Here is a 22,508-nt window from a genome sequence, read left to right as displayed (position 1 = left end):
ACCTGAAGAACGTTATCATGGATACGACCACAAACATACTTGACCCCAGTCGCAAAAGGAGTCGGAACGGCTGGTTTGATGATGAATGTAAGCTCGCAACGGAACAGAAGAATGCCGCATACCGAGTAATGTTGCATTCTCAAAGAACGCGGGCACGCGTAGAGACTTATCACGAACTCCGTCGAGCGGAAAAGTGACTTCACAGACGGAATAAGGAAGCCTGGGTGAACTAACAACTCTGTGAACTAGAAAAGTACAGGGAGCAACCGCACCAGGGGCGGAAATTTTACCAACAAATCAGCAGGACGAAGCCTTACACACCTCGACGCTCATCCTGCCGAGACAAAGAGGGAAATCTGATTTCCGACAGAATGGACATATTGCAACGATGGGTTCGAGTTCTTTGATGAACTACTGAACAACCAGAACATCAGCGAGTTGGAGGTCCCGCCACCTGAAGACGACGGATAAATACTGCCACCACCACGTTTAGGAGAAACAGTCCGTGCAATTCATCGGCTAAAAAATCATAAGTCGCCAGGAGCCGATGGAATTACAGCCGAATTGGTTAAATATGGAGGCAACCAGTTACACCAAGTGGTTCATCAACTTGTGCTCAAGGTATGAGACAGCGAGTCAATGCGTGACAACTGGCAACGAGGCATTATCTGTCCCATACATAAAAAGGGAGATATCACAGAGTGCAGCAATTATAGAGGTATCACGTTGCTGAGTACCATCTATAAGATATTCTCCGCTATCTTGCTAGGCCGGATAGCCCCATACGCCCAGAACATCATTGGCCCATACCAAAGAGGTTTCACTCCAGGCAAATCGGCAACAGATCAGATTTTCTCTCTGCGGCAAGCGATGGAAAAACTGTTGGAATATGGACCATCTTTTCATCGTCTTTCAAGCCGCCTATGACAGCATGGCCAGGGTAAAACTGTACACGGTCATGAAAGAATTTGGTATCCCGACGAAATTGGTAAGACTGACTAGGCTGACCCTAATCAATGTGCGAGGCCACATAAAAACAGCAGGATCACTCTCAAGACCATTCAACATCAACAACGGTCTAAGATAAGGGGGCCCTGGAGAAAGTGATTCGCGATGCAGATGTAAATGATTTCATGCTGTCTTGTAGCGTTACAAATCGCCGTGAATTTTCCTTTCTGGTAGGCATGTTGGGAAGTGGCCACCTAGGGATATATGTATCTCTTATAGACCGATCTACCAAACCCATGGTTCTTGGATGATTTATATCAAGGAGCCGACATTTGTAATGTGACTGTCCCAAATCCATAGTAGGGGGACCTAATATCATCCACGTGGAGGTGTTGAAGTTATTCTGGACTCCAAGTTGTTCCAGAACCTCAGCACCAGCCAGAGAAAGCACTTTTTAAACGATGATAGCTCGAAAACCCTTTTGTGTTTTGCCCGAAGGTGGTTTGCCGGAGGCGGTTTGCCCGTAGGCGATTAGCCCGGAGACGATTTACTGAAGCTTTTTGCTCGGAGGCATAGTTTTGCCCGGAAGACAGATGCTTACCCGTAGATAAGACTTTATCCTCAACAGGTGGCGCCGATTGGAGCCCGGAGTCCCAATACTGTTGGTTCCCACTTGGGAGAATCTGTATCGATGAGCTCAAGGTTGCCTCTTCGCTCAAGGTTGGATCGTCATGATAGAAGTGCTGTTGTTTTCTTTTGTATTTAAAATTTTTATTTTTTTTATAGTTGTCTGCCATGGAGTTTGTTTTACCGAGTAAAACGAGTGTATATCATCAGAGCCCCTTTTTGCGGAAACAAGGCTAGTTAAACCTGGATGTCGCCTGGTATAAAGAGTTCACCGTTCATGGCCACATTTTAACCCCTGCCACCATTCAACTCTTGGGGTTGGCTTGGGGTTTTGATTACCGCTTAGTTTCAGGAGCCACCTCTGATCTCCCGGAGGTTTCTTCTTATTGAGCTCACTTACTCTTCGTGTGCAATATCTACTGCCAACCGGAGCAACTTAATCCGGGGATTACACTTACGTATAGAAACGGTCTATGAAATGTGTTAAGCAGTATGTTGCGCAATAAAATGTATTCAGAAGCTTGAAACGATAGAGCACTTACGCAGGAACGGCAGAGAAGGAATAATTGTTACATACTGCGAAATTTGCAGAGTTTAGTCCGTAAACCTCTACCCCGTTTAGTCACCTTTTTCGAAAAGTAGTGATAACTTTGAGTGAATTCATGAGAGAATTCGGTATCCCGACGAAATTAATAAGACTGACTAGGCTGACCCTGACCAATGTGCGAGGCCAGATAAAAGCAGCAGGATCACTCTCAAGACCATTCGACATCAACAACGGTCTACGACAAGGGGATGCGTTATCATGCGTCCTCTTTAACCTGGCCCTCGAGAAAGTGATCCGTGATGCCGAGGTAAATGCAAGAGGTACGATCCTCTTCAAGTCCACCCAACTACTGGCCTATGCTGACGATATCGACATCATGAGAAGAACGACCCGAGACGTACAAACTGCCTTCATCCAGATCGAGCAGGCGGGGCGAGATCTTGGGCTGCACATCAATGAAGGCAAGACAAAATATATGGTGGCAACGTCAGCACCGAAGACGAATCAACCAACAACATCAAACCGCACTGGTCAAACACGAAGAAGAATAAGGATAGGAGAATACTACTTTGAGACCGTTGACAATTTCTCCTATCTAGGGTCGAAAATCACAACCGATACAAATACGATGATGAAATCCGCGCACGGTTGTTGTCAGCCAACAGAACCTATTTCAGCTTACAAAGACTGTTCCGCTCGAAACATCTCACCATAGGGTCAAAGCTCTTACTGTACAAGACTATGATCTTGCCAATCCTCGTGCATTCCTCGGAAACCTGGGTTCTTAGCAAGAAGAATTGCGAACTCTTGGCCGCGTTCTAGAGAAGAATCCTCCGAAGAATTTTTGGCCCCCTACATGAGGATGGACGTTTCCGTAGTCTACATAACGACGAAATCTATGAGCGATACCATGACCGTCCGTTTGTGGATAAAATCCGGCTCAATAGGTTACGGTGGGCGGGTCACTTAATCCGTATGGATGAGGATGATCCCACCAGGAAAGTCTATAAGGGCAATATCTATGATAGAAAAAGAAGACGAGGCAGACCCTGCCTAAGATGGAGCGATGGCGTAGATCAGGACGCCAGACAGCTTTTAGGGATATCGAATTGGTGGACCTCGGCGCAAAACCGGGATGTCTGGAGTTCCTTATTAAGGCAGGCCTAGACCGGATACCGGTTGTTGCGCTGTTGATGATGATGATGATGATATAAAAGTAATTATGAATTAGTTGAGTTGATTCTACTCTAACCTCCACAACTAAGTGCCAGCTCTCTTCCTTGTCCATCCCCCGCGCGTTAGGTTTTTCTTTTGTAATTTTGTCCCCTTCCTTATTAGGCCGTTAGCCAATTTAGCCCCATTTGAATTGAACTTTTCGGTGATATCAATCCTTCTCGAGACTTCACGCCTCTATCAGAGTAGTTTACCCCTAGTGGGTTTAGTTTTGTTAACTATTGAGTCAAGGCGCGTGATAAAATCTCACGTCGTTTTCTAACAAGCAATTTTCACTGCATATCCACATATTGGACCAATGGAGCCAATATTGGACTTTTTTTTCCTTGTGGTTTTCGGAATACTGTATGCAATCAAAGAAAATGTTTTCAAGAAATTAAATTTCTTCTCTTGGAATGATTTTATTTATTTTCAAAACGAACATTTAAAAATTCTTTGAGTTTTACATCTAGAAGTTTGCTAAAGACAGAGAATGTCTCCACTCCCACGAAAAAAGACATCTGGCAACCCCATAAGCAATTATACCATCTCTCACTCATGTGACATTTCTTCTCTCCTCTTGTTTGCTTCCCTTTGTATTTTTGCTTCTTTTGTGTGTTCAAGAAAGCGACTGACATTTGTTGTTTGCCCGAGACGGGAAGGTGCCTTATTCGGAATTCGTGTGCTCGCTTCTAATTAATTTTGTCTTCGGTTAATGCGCTTTTCGGTTCTTGCTCTCTCCCGTATGTGTCCCGTATATGGTTCTTGTTGAATTAGATTTTTGTCGAAAAACCCATGTTGCGTGCCCGTGGCTGAAACTATCGTCCGGAACGAGAATCTTGGCCAATCGTCGGGCAGTTGTTGTGAAGTGAATAGTTAAGAAAATTGGAGTGTCGGGAGAGGAAAAAAAATCGCCTATATGACGTCAGCCAGTGTTTTTGACCGCTCTAGCCGCCGCCGTCCCGAACAAGACAAGAAGTCTGGCTTGGAAGTCGTGAAAAGCGGTTCGAGTGCCCACTCTGGTGTCTAGAAATAATGTCGTTACGTGCAATAAAGAAACGCGAGTCAAGGCCCTACAGAAAGCAACAGCAGCAAGAGACGACGCACGCGCTGCACGCATTAACGAGTCACAGCCGGAAGTCAACCGGGACCGAACTATCGAACAGTATTGAATCTCCGAAGCACCGATCGCAGTCGCTGCCGAATCTCCTTGACGCGGAAGAACACTTGTTGCTGGCGCAAGCCAAGAAATATCCGTCGTGGCGGTCGGAAACTGATGTCTCGAAGCTCATTGCCAACTTCGAGCAAAACGCAAATTTAATTAGTGCAAAGTCTGAGGTCTGCCTGAAGACGATTTCGGTTCATAGGACAGTGCACGGGAACATGTCGCGGCCGGGAACCGGTGGCATCGCCACGACCGCGAGTAATCGTGAGCTGTCTACACGCTACCGCAATGACACGCTCAACAACAATCCCTCGTCGCCGGCGAGACGCATGAGTGAGCACAGCATCTCGGCATATTCACAGACCAGCAACCTGACGACACCTTCAGACATCGAGGTGCGCGGATTCGCGGACACAGCATGCGTCCGCATTCCAATTATCGGCTACGAGGTCATGGAGGAGCGCGCACGCTTCACCGTTTACAAGTTACGGGTGGAAAATCCATTTTCAAATGATTGCTGGCTGGTGCTGCGACGCTACACCGACTTCGTCCGCCTCAACAACAAACTGAAACAGGCCTTCCCACATATCACATTGCAGCTACCGCGAAAGAAACTCTTCGGCGACAATTTCAACTCGGTCTTTCTGGACAATCGAGTCCAAGGACTGCAACGATTCGTCAACTCGATCATGGCCAACCACGAGCTTAGGAACGCGAGCGTCGTGCGAGAGTTCTTCTGCTTGGACGAGCCCCCGACTTACTCGGATAGTATGGAGGAGTGTCGTGTAAGTACACATTGAACCCTAGTTGATGGGACGTGGGTAGGACGAGATTAGTTTAGTTGCCTTGCTATCAGCCACTCGCGCTCCTCTGCCCACTGCATCTGCAATCTGCAAAGCCAATTGGGAGCTCCCACAACATGCAAGCATTCTTCCGCATTGCCCGCGGAGAAAGCATTTCCATTAATTTATATTCAAACTGTGTTGAACGGAAAGAAGATCGCGTTCGCAACAGTTTTATTCGGTACATTAGAAACGATTCAATTGAAAAGTAGAAAACAGCGGAATGCTCTTAGCACTCTATGACTCCACTTTAATCAGTTCAACTCGGATGCGAGCTACGAAATTGTTTATATCGCATTCATTAATTAATATCTCCACCGTCCGAGATTATCATAATTACCACACTCAGTTCCGCTTGCGAAGGGAAGGGGATCCAACGAAAAACTGGGCGTACATAAACAAAGAACACTCGATACAGCTATTACCGGAAAATCCACGCCAAATCTGCGTCTATTTCAAGATAAAGATCCGAAGAAATTACCCGAATTCTGGAGAATCAGAAAAAAAGCTTTATTTTCTCGAATTATGCTTTTGGCACTTATTTCTGGTTATCCAAGTGTTATAAGTAACACAACAATAAGTTACAGTTATGCTGGCTTGAGTCACAGACGATCAGAGCTTTCAGCCGCGTTTCAGAAATGATTCAATTAACTTCGAATTACTTCAGCATTCCAGCATAAGCCCAAAGGTTTCGCAAGATGAGAGCACATAAATCTAATTAATGAGCACATGTTTGCTGAAATTTACACCGACCACCTGGTCTGAAGATGTTGGGATTCGTTGAAGCAGATGATCAGCTGCCGGTACGAGCGGATGCTGGTGTATTGTGTGTTTATTTCGCTTGAGAGCTATTGAAGCAAAACAAATAACAATTTTGTTTTTTTCCGCCTTTCCGTCGTCTTGTCTCCGCTTTCTCGTCTCCGCTGATACCGCTTTTAAGTCTGGCATTGATATGGCCATGGATCATCTTCTCCAAGAATTTTTTGTTGTTAGAAACCCTTAAGGTCAGTGATTTAGTTTATTTACCCAGATACGTATTTCGGTAGCTAGATGCTAGCTACTTCAGTGGAGGAATCAGATTGGGCAGATTTAGGAGTTGTCTCCTGAATGTGTGTAACAAGAGAGGCGCTGACAACAGCTTCGAAAGGGATCACCATCTAATGGTCGCTTACGTTCGCTTCTATGTTGCGTCCGCAGCATTGAGGAGCTGGGACCTCCCTCAAATCGACTACTTGTATGATCAAACAGTCGCCCGACAGTGGTAGAGCTCTTTTGCTGATAGGACAGCAGATACATGAGCAAAAGCAAAACAAATACGTGTCTGCATGCTAAATGTTAGCACCCTAACTGGAAAGACCGAGGAATTCCCAAGAGCCCTTCGGTAAAGGCGCATTGATATCTGCGCTCTGCAAGAAACCCGATGGTCTGTTGGTAAAAGCTGCGACATTGAACGCGAACGCGGTGAAAATGGCTACAAACTTCTCTATTTTGGTAGCGCACACACTCAATACGGTATTGGCATTGCCATCTCAGAGGATTTCCGTGATGTCATTGAAGAAGTCCAACGATTTGATGTTCGCCTGATTAAGCTTACCATTATATCAACTAATCGCGCTATTCCTTATGCCTGCTGAGAGAGTTGTGTGGCAAGTGGCAACAACGATGGGATAACTCAGACAAGGGTAGGTGGACCCATACATCGATCCCGTGTATCGAGAAATGGGTCAACCGAAAGCACGGAGAATTGAATTACCACCTGACACAGTTCCTTACGGGACACGGTGGCTATAGGAAGTACTTGCATCGCTTCGAGTTGGACGAGTCTCCCAACTGTCCTGAATGCGGTGCTACACCCGAGGACCCGGAGCACGTTATGTTCCATTGTCCCAGATTTCTGCAGCAGAAAAGGAAGTTGAACAGCATCTTAGGGGCGGACTTCGAGCCCTCGAACCTGGTGGAAGAGATGTTGAAGCCGGAGGAAAACTGGATGGCGGTAAATGAGGCAGTAGCCGTGGTGCAGACAAAACTCCTGGAGTTGGATCGAGCTCGGAAGGCGGTGCAACCTGGCGCAGCAGCGTCTTTCTAAAATTTCCACCTCCATCCATAAAAAAAAACTATGCCTGCTGACGACTATATCATTATTGCCGCCGACCTGAATCATCATCATCATCAACGGCGCAACAACCGGTATCCGGTCTAGGCCTGCCTAAATAAAGAACTCCAGACATCCCGGTTTTGCGCCGAGGTCCACCAATTCGATATCCCTAAAAGCTGTCTGGCGTCCTGACCTGCGCCATCGTTCCACCTCAGGCAGGGTCTGCCTCGTCTTCTTTTTCTACCATAGATATTGCCCTTATAGACTTTCCGGGCTGGATCATCTTCATCCATACGGGTTAAGTGATCCGCCCACCATAACCTATTGAGCTGGATTTTATCCACAACTTGACGGTCATGGTATCGCTCATAGATTTCATCGTTATGTAGGCTACAGAATCGTCCATCCTCATATGGGGGGAAGAGGAGGATTCTTCTCTCGAACGCGGCCAAGATGTCGCAATTTTTCTTGCTAAGAACCGAAGTCTCCGAGGGATATATGAGGACTGGCAAGATCATATACAAGTCTTGTATGGTAAGAGCTTTGACCATATGGTGAGGCGTTTCGAGTGGACCTTAATGGTCAAGGGTAAAAAGGCAGACGATAATAGGTGCCTGTGTCCGGATGGCTCAAGTGGTTAGAGCGCTGGGCTGTCGTAGCGGAAGATCGCGGTTCAAATCTCGCTGGGGGCAGAGGAATTTGTTATCGTGATTGGATGTCGGACACCAGTCGACTCAGCTGTGAATGAGTACCTGAGTCAAATCAGGGTAATAATCTCGGGCGAGCGCAATGCTGACCACATTGCCTCCCACAGTGTACTGTGGTGTACCGTTACGGTCTTGAATGAAGTGCTCTAACACACTTCAAGGCCCTGATCCAATATGGATTGTTGCGCCAACGATTATTATTATTATTATTATTATAATAGGTGCCTTGGGGGAAAGGGGTTTGGAGCGCGCAATGAGGGTGGCGAGCGTATAATCGATTTTGCTGACACCCATGATCTTTTACTTATGAATACATGGTTCATCAAACCATTCTCTCATCTCCCTACATTTTATAGTGGGAACAGTAAAACGCAAATCGGCTATATTCTCATAAGACACCGATATTTTACCACCGTCACTGATGGCCAAGCCGTTCCCTATAAGACCATCACACCCTAACATCGACCGTTGATTGCCGTCCTGCGAATTAAGCCACCGATAAAACAGCGTGAGGAACGCACTGGCCCGCCGCGCATTAAATGGTGGTGATTTCATGAGAAGAAAGAAGAAATGATCTCACTTACGCGATTACCAACCATTATGAATGTGGAAGAATTGTATAACCAAATTAAAGACACGATCCACAAAGCGGCCTCTGCAATCCTCGGGGTCACCATGACAGGTAAGCAATACATCAACCAAGATACTTGGCTTTGGAATGACGATGTTCAAATGAAAGTCCGTGAAAAGAAATGCCTCTACCAAAAATTTATCAACGAGAAAACGCTGGCCAATTGGAAAATTTATCAGAATGTCAACCGGGAAGTAAACAAAGCGATCGCTATCACCCGAGCGGTCTATTACAGAAATCTTTATGATAAACTGGAGCGGGAGGAGGAGATCTGTATGGACTTGCCAAAAGCCGAAATGAACACACATAGGATATCGAACACTTCTGTTGCGTTAATGACAAGAATGGTATTTTGCTTACCAACCGTCGCGACGGATAGATGGCGAGAATATTTCGAGCAGATTTCAACTGAAAAATTTGCTCATCTTCCACTTCCACACTCGTTTCCGACATTTGGAGCAATTCCACTTGTCAGCGCAACTCCAAACCAAAACCAAGTGGCCGAGGAGAACCTCCATAGTGGTGGCACCGGGAGACGCTGTACTCACTTTGGTTTGCCGGCCGTGATGCAGTAGCTGAATGCTCCAAAGACCTTATTAGGGCGATCGGACCCGAGTCTGCACGGGGACTCATCTGAAGTGGTAATTGGCCACGAAACCTTACCAGGGTACCATGGGAACCGGGATAGCTCCTGGACTCTTATACTTCGGGTGAACTCCCGTTGTATATGAGTACATCTCGGTTATTTGCGGTAGGCCCCCTAGTGGGAGTTTCATGGGAGTTGTGGTTATGCTCAAGCGAAAAGAGACCTTCAGGCCTCGGCGTGGTGTTGCTTATCGACACGGGTGCCGTACTCCATAGTTCGGTAGAGACTTAGGTAATTCTAATGCTAAGCCATGCACTTGGTATAAACTGGTACCGTTGTTGCTTGTCTCAGCGGGGCTCTGATTGTGGTCACAAAATCAATCCGTGTCTGAAGAGGACCGTAGAATTAAGTCTCACGACAGGTGCCTACGTAAAACACTATGGGCTTCACTGTCAGCGCAACTGAAGTCGAGGAGGCAATAAAACGAATAAAATCGGGGAAAACAACAGGACGTGATGACATCGCAACTGAGCTCTGAAAGCGAAGAGCTGGGACCCAACACTCAGCGAATTCTTTAATCGGGTTGTCTAAGAAGGTAGAACACCATCTGACTGACAAGAGAGTATCCCAGTTCCAATATGGAAAAAGAAAGGTATTCCACAGAATGTTCAAATTATCGTCCGATCCTATTGCTTTCCCATACCATGAAGATTTTTGAACGCATTCTTGACAATGGCATTCACGAAATCGTTGAAATAAGCGCGGATCAAGCCAGATTTATTAAGAACTGCGGAACTACTGACGAAAAACACGCCGCGTGATTACTCATGGGGATACACTGTGAGAAGTATCGCCCTCTTTACATTGCATTTCTGGATCTAGAGAAAGCGTTTGACCGTGTGCCACACGGACTCATCTGGTATGTTCTATGACAACACTTAGTGCCAGAAGAACTCGTGCATTGGGTTCAATTGCTCTACTACGATCCGAAAAGTAAAGCTCGAAGTGTGGCGGGTGTATCAAAACCGCTTCGTGTCTCTGTTGGTTTTCATCAAGGAAGCGCCCTCTCACTCTTTGTTCTTGTTATGGACACCGTCACACGGGATATCCAACATCCTGCGCCCTACACATTGCTTTATGCAGATGAAGTTTTTCTAGCATCTAATAGCAAAACTGATCTCGAGCAAGTTGTCCAAAGATGGAATGATCGCCTCATGCAACACGGTCTCAGATTGAATCTAAACAAAACTGAATTTTTGACGATCGACCCCCATGTAACAGGCAATCACTGTCAGCAACAGTGATCTGCCCAGAACTGAGCGATTTAAATACCTCGTATCAATGCTATCAGCCAATTGCTTCACGCATTAACGCAACCTGGATGAAGTGGCGTTCTACAACTGGTGTTCTTTGTGATTGACGTATCAACGAACGTCTCAAATTTAAAATTTACCGCAATGTCGTCCGTGCTGTCGCCCTCTATAGTTGTGAGTGTTGGCCAACTATAAAAGACAATGAACGGCGTCTTGCGGTAATGGAGACGAAGATGTTGCGTTGGACTAGTGGCGTGACACGGTTTGATCACATCCGAAATGAGTATAACCGCGATCGTTATGAGGTTGCAACGATGGTGGAAAAATTGCGAGAGAGGCGTCTTCGATGGTATGGTCACGCAATTCACGCTAAAAAGAACTACCTTGCCAAGATTGGTCTGAACATCGAAGTCGATGGTAAACGACCAAAAAACCGGCCGAAACAACGGTGGCTTGATAAGCTGGATGGGGATTTAAAAGCCTCGCGATCGCATCCAGATTAGGCATTTGACAGAACCAAATTGTGAAATCATTCCTTTCATTTATCGATTGGGGAATTTGATCATATGGTTAATCGTATCCTCGACATGATGCCATCACTCTCGGCAGCGGTCAGAGTCGCGGTGGATTCGATGGACGATGTTGCCATCGTGGGCATGGCAGCATCCTGATTTTGCAAAGATACCGCCTCAATACGGTTCGCAACCAGCGGACAAGGTGGTACTGAGGCACCCATCGAAGCCTGCGCCAGACACGACCATTAAAAGGGTGGCTGCCATGTAGAATAAAAACCTCGGATTCGTCTCTCACGCGGATTGAATTTCTCGATTTTTCTTGAGTTTTCGATTGGAAATTGCCGGACACTTTCCAAAATGATAACTGTGCTCTCCTGCGCGAGGCGCATTTATTGGCTCATAACGCACAACTTATCATCACTAATCCTTGAAAATAACGACGTTTGCTTTTGTCCTCGATAGGAAAACAGAATATGTCCGACACAATCGCGATCCACCGATCCACTTTTCACTTTTAGTTGGCTTTGATTCGGCGAAGCTTACGATTCGTCAATCGTTAACTATCTTTACAATGTTCGACTTCCCAACCTAAAAAAAATGTGCACGGCACACATTCCGCACTTGTCACTTTCCTCTCTCTCTAATCTTTGGTCTTCTTTTTTTTTCCAAACAAAAAAAAAACAATTCCCCAGCCATGTAGCGTGGCAAAGCAGAGCAGGGCGCCAGACGGAAAAATTTCCCTTCCGTGGCAGAAGTCCGAAGATTAAAATTTGAAATTTAGAATTTTGATTTCAAATTGGAATATTAGAACCTCAAAAGCGGCCAGGAAAATTATATCGACGTAACACAACTCTGATACCGCGCGAAATCTCGGGAAGTTCAAAATAGTGTGCTCCGTCGCAAAAGTGAATTTACTATTGCACTTGTCAGGGAAGCCGAAGATGCCGCAGATCACAATGCTTCTTGAAACACGAAGAATTTGCATGTGGTCGCAAATCTAAGTTGTGAAAGACGTTAACGGTCGACTCATCAACGATGATGAGCAGCTAAAGAGGTGGAAAGAACACTTGATCACTGGTCTTAACCATATCACATCCGTTTCCTTGTGGATTAAATGGCTAGTTGATACTGGTGCGGACTGTTCTTTTAAGTAGAATAGAACCCAGAGTGTCCAGATCCTGTTGAACAAACCGAGCGTAATCAGTCTCCCAAGGCATTCTCATATCAATTTAGAGTTCACCTGCTTGGATCTAAGTGCCTTGATCTCTGCTTGGCTCTCGATGAGAATAGCATGTAGTTCCTTTGGATATTAAAGGAGGCAGATCTATCCATGGCGTTCATTTCCGCCTGGAATATGCTAGTGCGCTTACCCATGGGCTCCAAGTACATTTTCCTTCGACCAATGACCCGCTCCCTTTGCTGTGAGAGATCCATCAGTGTACCAAGTAGTCAGTTGATAGTTTAAGCCGTATGTCACAGCCACGATCTCCTAGTTTGCCTTGTTACTCCATCGTGTTTCAAACTTAATATCGAAGTTCAACCTCGTTGTCATGTTATCTCTTGGTATAAATAATTTGGCATACCGTCTAGAAAGAATATCAATCTTCCTTCCATTTAGGTAGCTCCCCGCCCCAATAATACTTCCGGCCATCCTGAATATTGCCCTTCTTGCCCGCATCTGAATGTGCAGATGGAGTGGGCTTAATCCCAGAAGAAATTCCAGGGATACCGTTGGGAATGTCCTCATTGCCTGCATCTGAATGTGCGATGGAGTGCGCTTAATCCCAGAAATAACCCACGTATGTTACTGTACGTTTTGTGATGCCATTGGCAAGCGCAATTGTGTCGGAGCCTGTCCGAACAGGCAAGTCACGCGTTACAAATTTAAACACAGATACCGTTTTCAAATTTTGTGGTTGTATATTCTTGTTCTCTCTGGCTTAGTTTACTACAAAAAAAATATAAAACAAAAAGGAAAAGCACGGTATTATAAAAATCCAACGGACATTTAACAAATGGTTACATTTTAAGGAAATTTTTTTATAAAAAACATACTTTACTAAAATCTGTTCGCAAACGAGTACATATGTGGCGCACCAGGATTGGCGTGTGAATGCGAGCGGATAGATGACGCTGCCGGCGCTCTTCGCGCTTTTTAGAACTCGCCACAGGAGTGGGGAGCCGGCGGTGAAAAAGTTCCGCTGATTGGAGACAGAGGGACCGCATGGAGAACAACCGGTATCTTCTGCTCCAGCCGTCACCGAAGACGCACGCGCCTTTCTTTTCTAAGTAAAGTAAAAGTTTTTACGTTATCGACAAAAGTTAGTTAACATGTTTTTATTCTTATTTAGTAATGAAAGATTTGTACGAATAAAGAAAGTTTGAATTAAAAGATCTGTTCAAATTCTGTCCTCTCGCTGAACAAATATTTTGAAGTCAGACAGGTTTAAAATTCTTTCGGGACCAAGAGTTGCAAAAATTTGCGATTAAAAATTCCAGACATTCCCTTTGTCCTGATTTTGCTTAATTCTGTGTGTGATGGCACCTCGAAAATAAACAGAGGGATGTTCCTTTTATTTCCTGTACCCAGAAAACAAAAGGGGGGTTGTGATTTGTTATATTGCCTTATATTATATGTATCCACACGACAACAGTAACAATAGGACGAAGTGAGTGTGGTTGGTGCTAAGTAAATCAATTGAGTGGCAGATAACATACGGTATTGCTTTGATTGTTTCTTATTGACGTCGTGCATTCCTTAGCGCAGGGAAGTATTATTGCAAATACTTAGCTAGTATAATAGATAGAAGGTTGTTGCAATCTTGAGTGACTGTGAAATCCAGTTACAGGGTATTCATGTGCGCTGAGAACGATTTACATAAAAGTGGTGACCCCGACGTGATCTGAACCCGCAACCTTCTGATCTGAAGTCAGATCGGGTCTCACAGAGTCGGGATTACTGCGTCTGCTGAGGGACAATCTTTGACGCATCAAAGTGGGGGCGTAGTGATGTGGCGCAGCAGGATTGGCAACATTCGAAATTTGTTTGTTTTTCGCTAAACAAGGAAAAGGCATAATCTTCGTCAAGTCGTATTGGTAAGAGAGAGATCGGTGAGCTTTTGCTATTCTGGTACTACGGCGTGCTCACCCATATAGCAAAAAGTTGTTTCACGTATTCACTTATACATAAGCAAAAACTTGTCAATCTCACCAATACATTGACAAGTCCGGGCGGTATGTCAAACACAGCTGATCGGATTTTCGTTACATCTCGCTCATGCTCAAGGGCAAAACAATTTGAAATCGTGTGTACTCGCACTGATTTCCCCCCTTGAGGGACAAGGGGGAGTGTGGTAGCTGTCTAGTATCTAACTGTGTTCACAACATTCGAAATTTGCCAATCCTGCTGCGCCACACATATGCTCGCTTCGTTCACTGTTTTCCATTAAAATTTCGAATATTGCAAACTTTCGTTGACAATTTCTCCAAAACAAACTCCAAATGAATATAGATGACAGCAAAATCGTTATAATTTCATAACAAATCGGAATACCGGAAGCTCGGCGTGATTTTTCAGTTGGATAGTTCTGAGAACGAGACCTGTTTCGCTTTTTGGATCCAATCTTCAATCTTCCCCATGTTTTTTACCCAATATCAGAAACAAGACCAGTTTCGCAAGGTACTATTCGGGGCCTTTCATCCCACATGGCCATATGCTTTGAAGTTATTGACACCCCCCCCCCTTCTCATATATTGGGAGCCCCTCTAAACTTAATACAAAATGGCGCAACTCACTGCATCTAAAGGGGCACACAGACCACATGTTCGCAGCAAATTTCGTGATAACCGGTTCGGCCGTTTCCGAGTAAATCGGGTATGACAGACATTGAATCGATTTTAATAAGAATTTGTTTCACACAAAACCTTAAAAAGGGGAAATCTGCATTTTACTTGTAGCGAAACACTCGGTGCGAATTTTTAAAAATACTAAACATACTCCCCTATTTTAAGTCGAAATTAAAATCTGCTTATGAACGTCCTAATTGGGACCTTCAATTTGATACCAAACACGGATATAATAAGAGGAAAAAAATTACATCCCCTCTTTGCATATATGAGGAGCCCCCTTCGAACTCCACCGAAATTGATGTTACTTACTGTTTGTGTGGAATTTCATTTCCTATATACCCACCAAATTTCATTTGATTCGGTATAGTCGATTGAGAAAAGTGCGTGTGACAGGAAGGCGGACACACAGTAAATTGATTTTAATAGGTTTTTGTTTTACACTGACAAAGGCAACAAGTTGTTCCCGAATATCGACATTTACGAAATAAAAACGGTCGCTAATTTTTGACGGAGACGATGTTGTGTTTCAATTCTTTAACCTTACGGAATTCCACCATTGCGCTGGTGAGGAAAACAGAAGAAGCCGCAAACAGCAATGGTTTCTCCGCAGTATATCACATCAAGTAAGAGCTTACAAGCTGTGATAAGCGTTTCGATGGTCATTTGAGGGATGTATGGTAGGCTTCTCGTCCATGATCATGAACAGCTGAAGAGGCGGAAAAAGTACTCCGCGATTCTGAATCGTGATGATTCTTGTGGATGGCATAGCATGCCACCGTATCGTATGAATAAGTTTCAATACGAAATTATTTACCCTTTTTATACTCAATGCTTTCATACTCTCCTAGTTATCACTAGGCCACGGTACTGGGAGGAAGCATCCACAGACAAAACAAGAGGTCATATTTCTACTACGGAATCTGTTACAGACCTTTGCTTTTTGTCTCAAACAAACCCAATTAAATAAAATCCGCAAATCGTTATTCCTTTGTCGTTGTGTAATCCGTCCAGTCCGAGGCTCCTGTTGTGGCTTCGTAACAAATTGTTTTCCGTGTAGGGTTGTCAGCCCTACCTAACCCCCAACCTGGAGGACCAGTTGATACAATTTGTCCCGTTTTTAGGCGCGGGAGACTCGCCTTCTTCGTCTGCAGCTTTTCGTTAAGAAAGGCTCCCAGCGATCACCACGTGGAGGTGGAGATAGGGTTTGGTAGTAGAGCTATTAGTGTTGGTTCAGCAGGCGTTTCCCAGGTTTTATGCTCCATCGTGGGTACCAATCCACGTTTCGCCCTGGGACCTATACTACCCTTTGACCACCTTACCCCCCTACATGAGAATGAACGATTCCGTAGCCTACATAACGACGAAATCTATGAACGATATCATGACCATCAGGTTATGGATAAAATTCGGCTCAATAGGTTACGGTGGACGGGTTATTTAATCCGTAAGGATGAATTTGATCCAGCCTGGAAAAACTATAAGGGTAACTAGCTGACCCGGCAGACTTCGAACTGTCTCAATCGATTTGTCAACTCGAACGATAATATTATGGCTATCAGACGGCATCCGATCCAATGCTATTTTGAATATGTTTACTAAATTCTTATTCTGATGCAGAAACATTTGTAATTCATGGACAATGGTTCTCTTCACTGTTGGATTGTGAGCACAACGATTATCAACTTCCGCATCTGAATTGCCCATAAAATAAATTTGTAAAAATTGATAATCTGCATCAGGCACTGGTAACAGTGTCCCCAATAAGTGATAAATTTGTCCTTGTATCTGCAATTTTTAAAAATTTGTCGATTAATTATTTCCGATACATACATTTTAGTACATATTGAATATTATAAAAAAATATTATATACCAGAACCTTGAAAGTGGGGATGAAATTGTCCTGTATAATATGTGTAGCGCCAAATGATATCATCTGGAAATAGCTGTCATATTTCTGAATGTTGGCCAAGAAGTGCATAGAATCACTTCCAATCCCAGAAACTAAAGATCGTAAAGGATCTGGTGGTGGGAGCAATTGTGGCAATTTCACTTTGCCTCCAGCACAACATAATCCAGTAGATTCATGAGTGTATTTTAACGCCTTACAATATTTACAAATTATTTTCATTTCCCCAATTGTTACCGATTTGTCAGCACTATAATCAATTGCCGGATCATAGTGCAATGCAGCTCGTTCAAGAATCACAGGAGCATTTCGTCTGCGGATTCGATCAATTTCATTATATCCTGATTGCTGTTATTATGTTTGATGTGCACGAACTCGTTGCATTTTAAGCCCATCTACTTCATTATCACTCACTAAATAAGACAATTCTGACATAGCAATACGACTATTTTCTTGATCTGTCTCTCTCTGGTCATCAGTGCGGTTAGCACGTGAGGTAGTTCTTCGCACATTTGATTGACTGCGACGACCGAAGTCAGGTCGTCTTCTCCTCGGCATCGTAAATTGTAAATAATCAAAGTGAGAAAATTTTTCGCTCACTTAGCAGTAAAGTGTCACAATCGCAAAATATCAAAAAAAAGAGCACATTTACTGGAATGTCACTATCACAAAGGATCGCCAAAGTAAAGAAAGTTGTCGCGCACTCCTAAATATCGTAACACAATATCGTAATACTTCTTTCCGTGTTCTAAAGTGCAAAAGGATGGATTGACATATTAGTTGGTTGTCAAATCTAATGTCAAATATTATCGTTGCATTCAGAAATTTAATTTGTAACAAAACTTAATATCTAGTCTAGGTCTAGGTAGTCTAGTTTGGTTTTGAAATATTTATGAAAATTCAGAGAATTTAAACCTTCTCTGAATTTCCATAAATATTTCAAGAGGTGAGAAACAAAAATACTAAAAACAGAATTTCTATTTTCCAATACAACATGTTCTGAGCTGTGAAACATTTGATGTCTTTTGTCTTTTTAGAAATAAAAGATTGTCACTTGGTTATAATATGAGGTCCGATGAACATAGTGAGTGATTGAACTTTATTGAATATCAATAAAGTTCAAATTGACTCTAAATTTTATTTAGAAAAAAACGTTTATATGGGAAGAAGAAAAGTGCTGTTTTTAGGGTTTTACCGGCAATTATTCGAATTTTTCTCACCTTTTAAACCTTCCCTAGACCTCCACGAACATTTCAAAACCAAGATAACATAAATCCGTTCAGTTGTTCTCGAGTTTTAGCGAGACTAACGAACAGCAATTGATTTTTATATATAAGATATCTATGGTAGAAAAAGAAGACGAGGCGAACCCTGCCTGAGATGGAGCGATGGCGTTGGTCAGGACGCCAGACAACTTTTAAGGATATCGAATTAGTAGACCTTGGCGCAAAACCGGGATGTCTGGAGTTCCTTATTAAGGCAGGCCTACACCGTTGTTGTAGGCGTTGCGCCGTTGATGATGATGATGATGAAATAAAATGCAAATCTAATCCATAAATCTGCGATTTTTCTAAATATTTGTCTTCAATAAAAACTTCAATGCATTTTTCAGGCAATATTTGAAGCCCAAGAAGAAACCATAGCCCACCTAAAATTGCAACTGAAACATAAAGACGATCTTATTCTATCCTTGCAACAAAAGCTACGCAACGAAATATCTGAAAAGGACGATCTTAAATCAAAATTCAAGTAAGTATGCATTTGTTTTCTCCGAAAAAATCAGTATCTCATCTAACGAACTATTTTTTTTTATTATCTCATTATCTCTAGCCATATCAATTCATCCACAAAGTGTGCTAAGTGTGGAAGTCTCACAACGTCGTCTATGAACTCTTCTTCATAGTGCTTGCCTCGTATGCGGATTGTGCATTCCACTGATAATTCAACTGAGTGTTAGTTATATAACGAGCGATGGGAGTAAAGACCAAGCATTAGCTGAAGCTCGAATAGAATTATTTGAACCAGAACAAAGTCTGACAATGAAACCCGCATGCTTTTGTGCATTTTTTTCAAACGGGGAAAATGTGCTATTAGTTAGTGTATTATTATATACGAAAAAAAAACCCTAGCGAATATTTTAACATAAAGAAAAAAATAATAGTAAAGCAATAACCTAGGGAAACCGTTCAATGCGAGTCGTGTAGCAACAACCAAGTGATCTATTGATAAATATTTGTTCTACCAAATTGTTTTTATTTTACAACTTGATAACTCCAATATTTGTTTTAAAGTGATTGTGACCCTCCCAAATAATTTTATGAGCTTATGATCCTTCCACTATCTGTTATCCCAACTAGGGCTGATTTTATAATTACTATTTTCATGTAAATATGATAATTGGCTGCTGCAAAGCAAAGGTAATTCCACTGTTAGAGACGAGCCCCATTCATGTCTGAATTAGTATTCTTTCCTATAATGTTAAGTAGACGAGTAGTTGGTTTTAATAGAGTTTATTGTCAACGTTTTTGCAATCAATATCACCGTCATATTGATATCTCAAAAGTTAGTATTTTATATAATTGTATAATTTTAACTGGATCTAATAAATTATTTATTTACATTCTGATTGTTTGCTTTGATCTTTCCTTAAGTTAATGCGAAGGTTTAACTTCATCTAAGCTTTACGAACCATCAGATTTGTCTACGAGACTCAACAGAAGAAAATGCTAGCTGCTATGAATGTTTGAATGAATATGCAGAAACCCAATTGCTATTATGATTGAACTTGAACTGATCTCTGGACCAATCAATTACCTCATTTGTGGTTGTTACTTCTGGCATATAAATGTATATTATTTGCATAATTTGCTAATAGGCTATGCGAATTTATCAACACTTTATAGTAGAAAGCAAACTTCAACAATCTTTTTATTTGAAACTGAGTTATACATTGGGATTGGTTGCATGCATCTACAAGTCGTCCATTTCATTGCGACTATAATTTATTGGTTTTATGAAAATATCTGGCATTTGCAGTGCATTGCATGTTTGCAATATAATATTATCACTGCATAGTTGCTAGGCTTTGATCGTTTCGATCGCAGAGCAGAGGCGATCTCATCAGACGCTGCCTCAGCGTCCCTACCCTACGGAGCAGCGTGACCGAAAGCGGCAACAGGTGACTTTTAGCTCTTTTTTAAGGTTTTGTGTAAAACAAAACGTTATTAAAATCGATTCAATGTCTGTCTGTCTGTCTGTCTGCCTGTCTGTCTGTCACACGCATTTTTCTCCAAAACGGCTAAACCGATCCAAACGAAATTTGGTGGACAGATGGGAACTATGAAATCCCACGCATACAGCGAGTGGCATAAATTTAGGTGGAGTTTAAAGGGGAGCTCCCCATACATGCAAAAGGGGGATTCAAAAATTTTTTTCACCGGATATAGTTGTGTAGGGTATCAAATTTGTACTTTCCGAAACTGGCATTAGTTTTGGCATAAATTGCAAAGTGCGTGAGTAAGGAGTCAAAATATACGCATTTGAAGTGAGACAGGACTCATTTTCGGAAACTACCCAGCCTAAAAATCCGAAAAAAATCAGGGTGGTACGCCTAGATGAAATCTAAGCCTCAAAATGTGTCCCATTCCGATATCTGCTCAAATAAACTTACTAATAGTATATTACTACTTTTTAGAAATTTACTGAAAACCCCCCCTTAAATTCATCTTAGGACTTCCGAATTTTGCACCAGAATAGAGGATAATATTTCGTACATATGTGCTAAATTTCGTGAAAATCTCGCAATTAACGCCAAAGTTATAGCAGTTCAAACTTAGCAATTTCGCGCGAATTTACTGCTTCCAAAGCCATGCAAATCAGATGCTGACGTCATAATTACCCGGAATAATTGACATTCGCGTGGAATATTAAAGTCGCATTTATCAAGAATCTACTTATCTGCAGCTCTTTTTAAGGTTTTGTGTAAAACACTTATGTGAAATGTAATCTTCCAGAGATGTCCCATTCCGGTATCTGCTCAAATAAATTTACTAATAGTATATTATCAATTTTTAGAAATTGACTTAAAAGCTCCCCTTAAGTTCATCCTAGGTGTACCAAATTTTGCACCGACATAGAGAACAGTCTCGTGCATACACATGCCAAGTTCCATGAAAATCCAACTATTAGTGTCAAAGTTATAGAAGTTCAAACTTATCAATTTCGTGCTAATTAACAGCATCCTAAACCATACAAATAAGATGCTGACGTCATAATTAACGAGAATAATTGAAATTCCAATGAAATATTAAAATTCCATTCAAGAAGAATTTAATTCTCCCTAGCCCTTTTTAAGGTTTTGTGTGAAACAAAACCTTATTAGAATCGATTCGATGTCTGTCTGTCCGTCTGTCTATCTGTCCGTCTGTCTGTCTGTCACAGCCGATTTATTCGGAAACGGCTGAACCGATTGTCATGAAAATTGGTAGGAGTATGTGATCTGCCGTTCCCTTTACATGCAGCAACTGACGCCATTTTGCGTTAAGTTTAAGGGGGGGCTCCCCATACATATAAAAGGAGGGTGCAAAATTTTTTTGCATAAAATGTGGCCATGTGAAATGAAAGGTCTCAATTAGTACCTTTCGAAACTGATCCAATATTTTATATTGGGCGAAACATAGGGGAGTGAGGGCTCAAAATATGACCCTCAAAAAGTGTAACAGGTTTCGTTCTCAGAACCTATCCAACCGAAAAATCTGAAAAAAATATCAGTAGTGCATCTCTACGAAATCTAGGACTCAAAATATATTCGGTTCCGATATCTGCACAAATAAAGTTAATAATAGTATATTTCCACACTTTAGAAATTTACCCGGCACCCCCCTCATGTTCATCCCAGAAGTACAAAATTTGGCATGCATATAATGAAGAACATAATGCACAATTTGGTCAAGTTTGAAGAAAATCCTACTATCATTAACAAAGTTACAGGGGACAAAACTTTACAATTTTTTGTGAATTTCGTGCACTCTACAACCTGCACGACGTCATCATCACATATCAATTCGTCCATACCACAACGAAGTAAGTTCGTATAAATTGGGTGGAAAAGAATTATTTTGTTTTAGTTCTTTAATCATTTGGATATGAATATCAATTATTCCAACGAGACATGTGTGTATGTAGGTATATAGTATATGCGTGCTAATGAACTTTGCGGGTAGAGCCTAATTCAGATAGATATAAGAAGTAAATCGGAAATATGGGTACGATCAATTTATATACGTGCCTATATGTGTACAGTATTCAAAAATAGGCAGTTTGTTTGTTTAGGGTGAGCGTAACATCTACGACTGTAACATGTATGTCTCGTAGTTTTGTAGCTGTATACGGGTAGAAAAATGTTGAAATTTCTTAGATAAGATGAACACAAAACCTTTATACCCGAAGCACGAGCTTCCGGTATTCTGATTTGTTTATATTTGATGTTGGTTAAATTGTTTTCATTCGCTAATAATATTAAACTAAGAGTGTGAAGCGTATGAGGTTGACCATTATCAACACAG

At 42.4% G+C, this 22,508-nt stretch overlaps 1 protein-coding gene across 1 annotated transcript; it reads left to right on the top strand.

Moving 5' to 3' along the window:
• The first annotated feature begins 3,919 nt into the window (after positions 1–3,919).
• LOC119661400 lies at positions 3,920–19,564 on the top strand. Its single transcript, XM_038070727.1, has 3 exons — positions 3,920–5,284; positions 18,557–18,693; positions 18,775–19,564. Exons 1-3 carry the CDS (start codon positions 4,370–4,372, stop codon positions 18,845–18,847), a joined length of 1,125 nt encoding a protein of 374 aa, XP_037926655.1. The 5' UTR covers positions 3,920–4,369; the 3' UTR covers positions 18,848–19,564.
• Positions 19,565–22,508: the final 2,944 nt, after the last annotated feature.

Source organism: Hermetia illucens, chromosome 1, assembly GCF_905115235.1.
Source record: "Hermetia illucens chromosome 1, iHerIll2.2.curated.20191125, whole genome shotgun sequence".
NCBI classification, from domain to species: Eukaryota; Metazoa; Arthropoda; class Insecta; order Diptera; family Stratiomyidae; genus Hermetia; species Hermetia illucens.
Note: the sequence above shows the minus strand (reverse complement) of the source record. Positions and strands in the feature narration are given on the sequence as shown.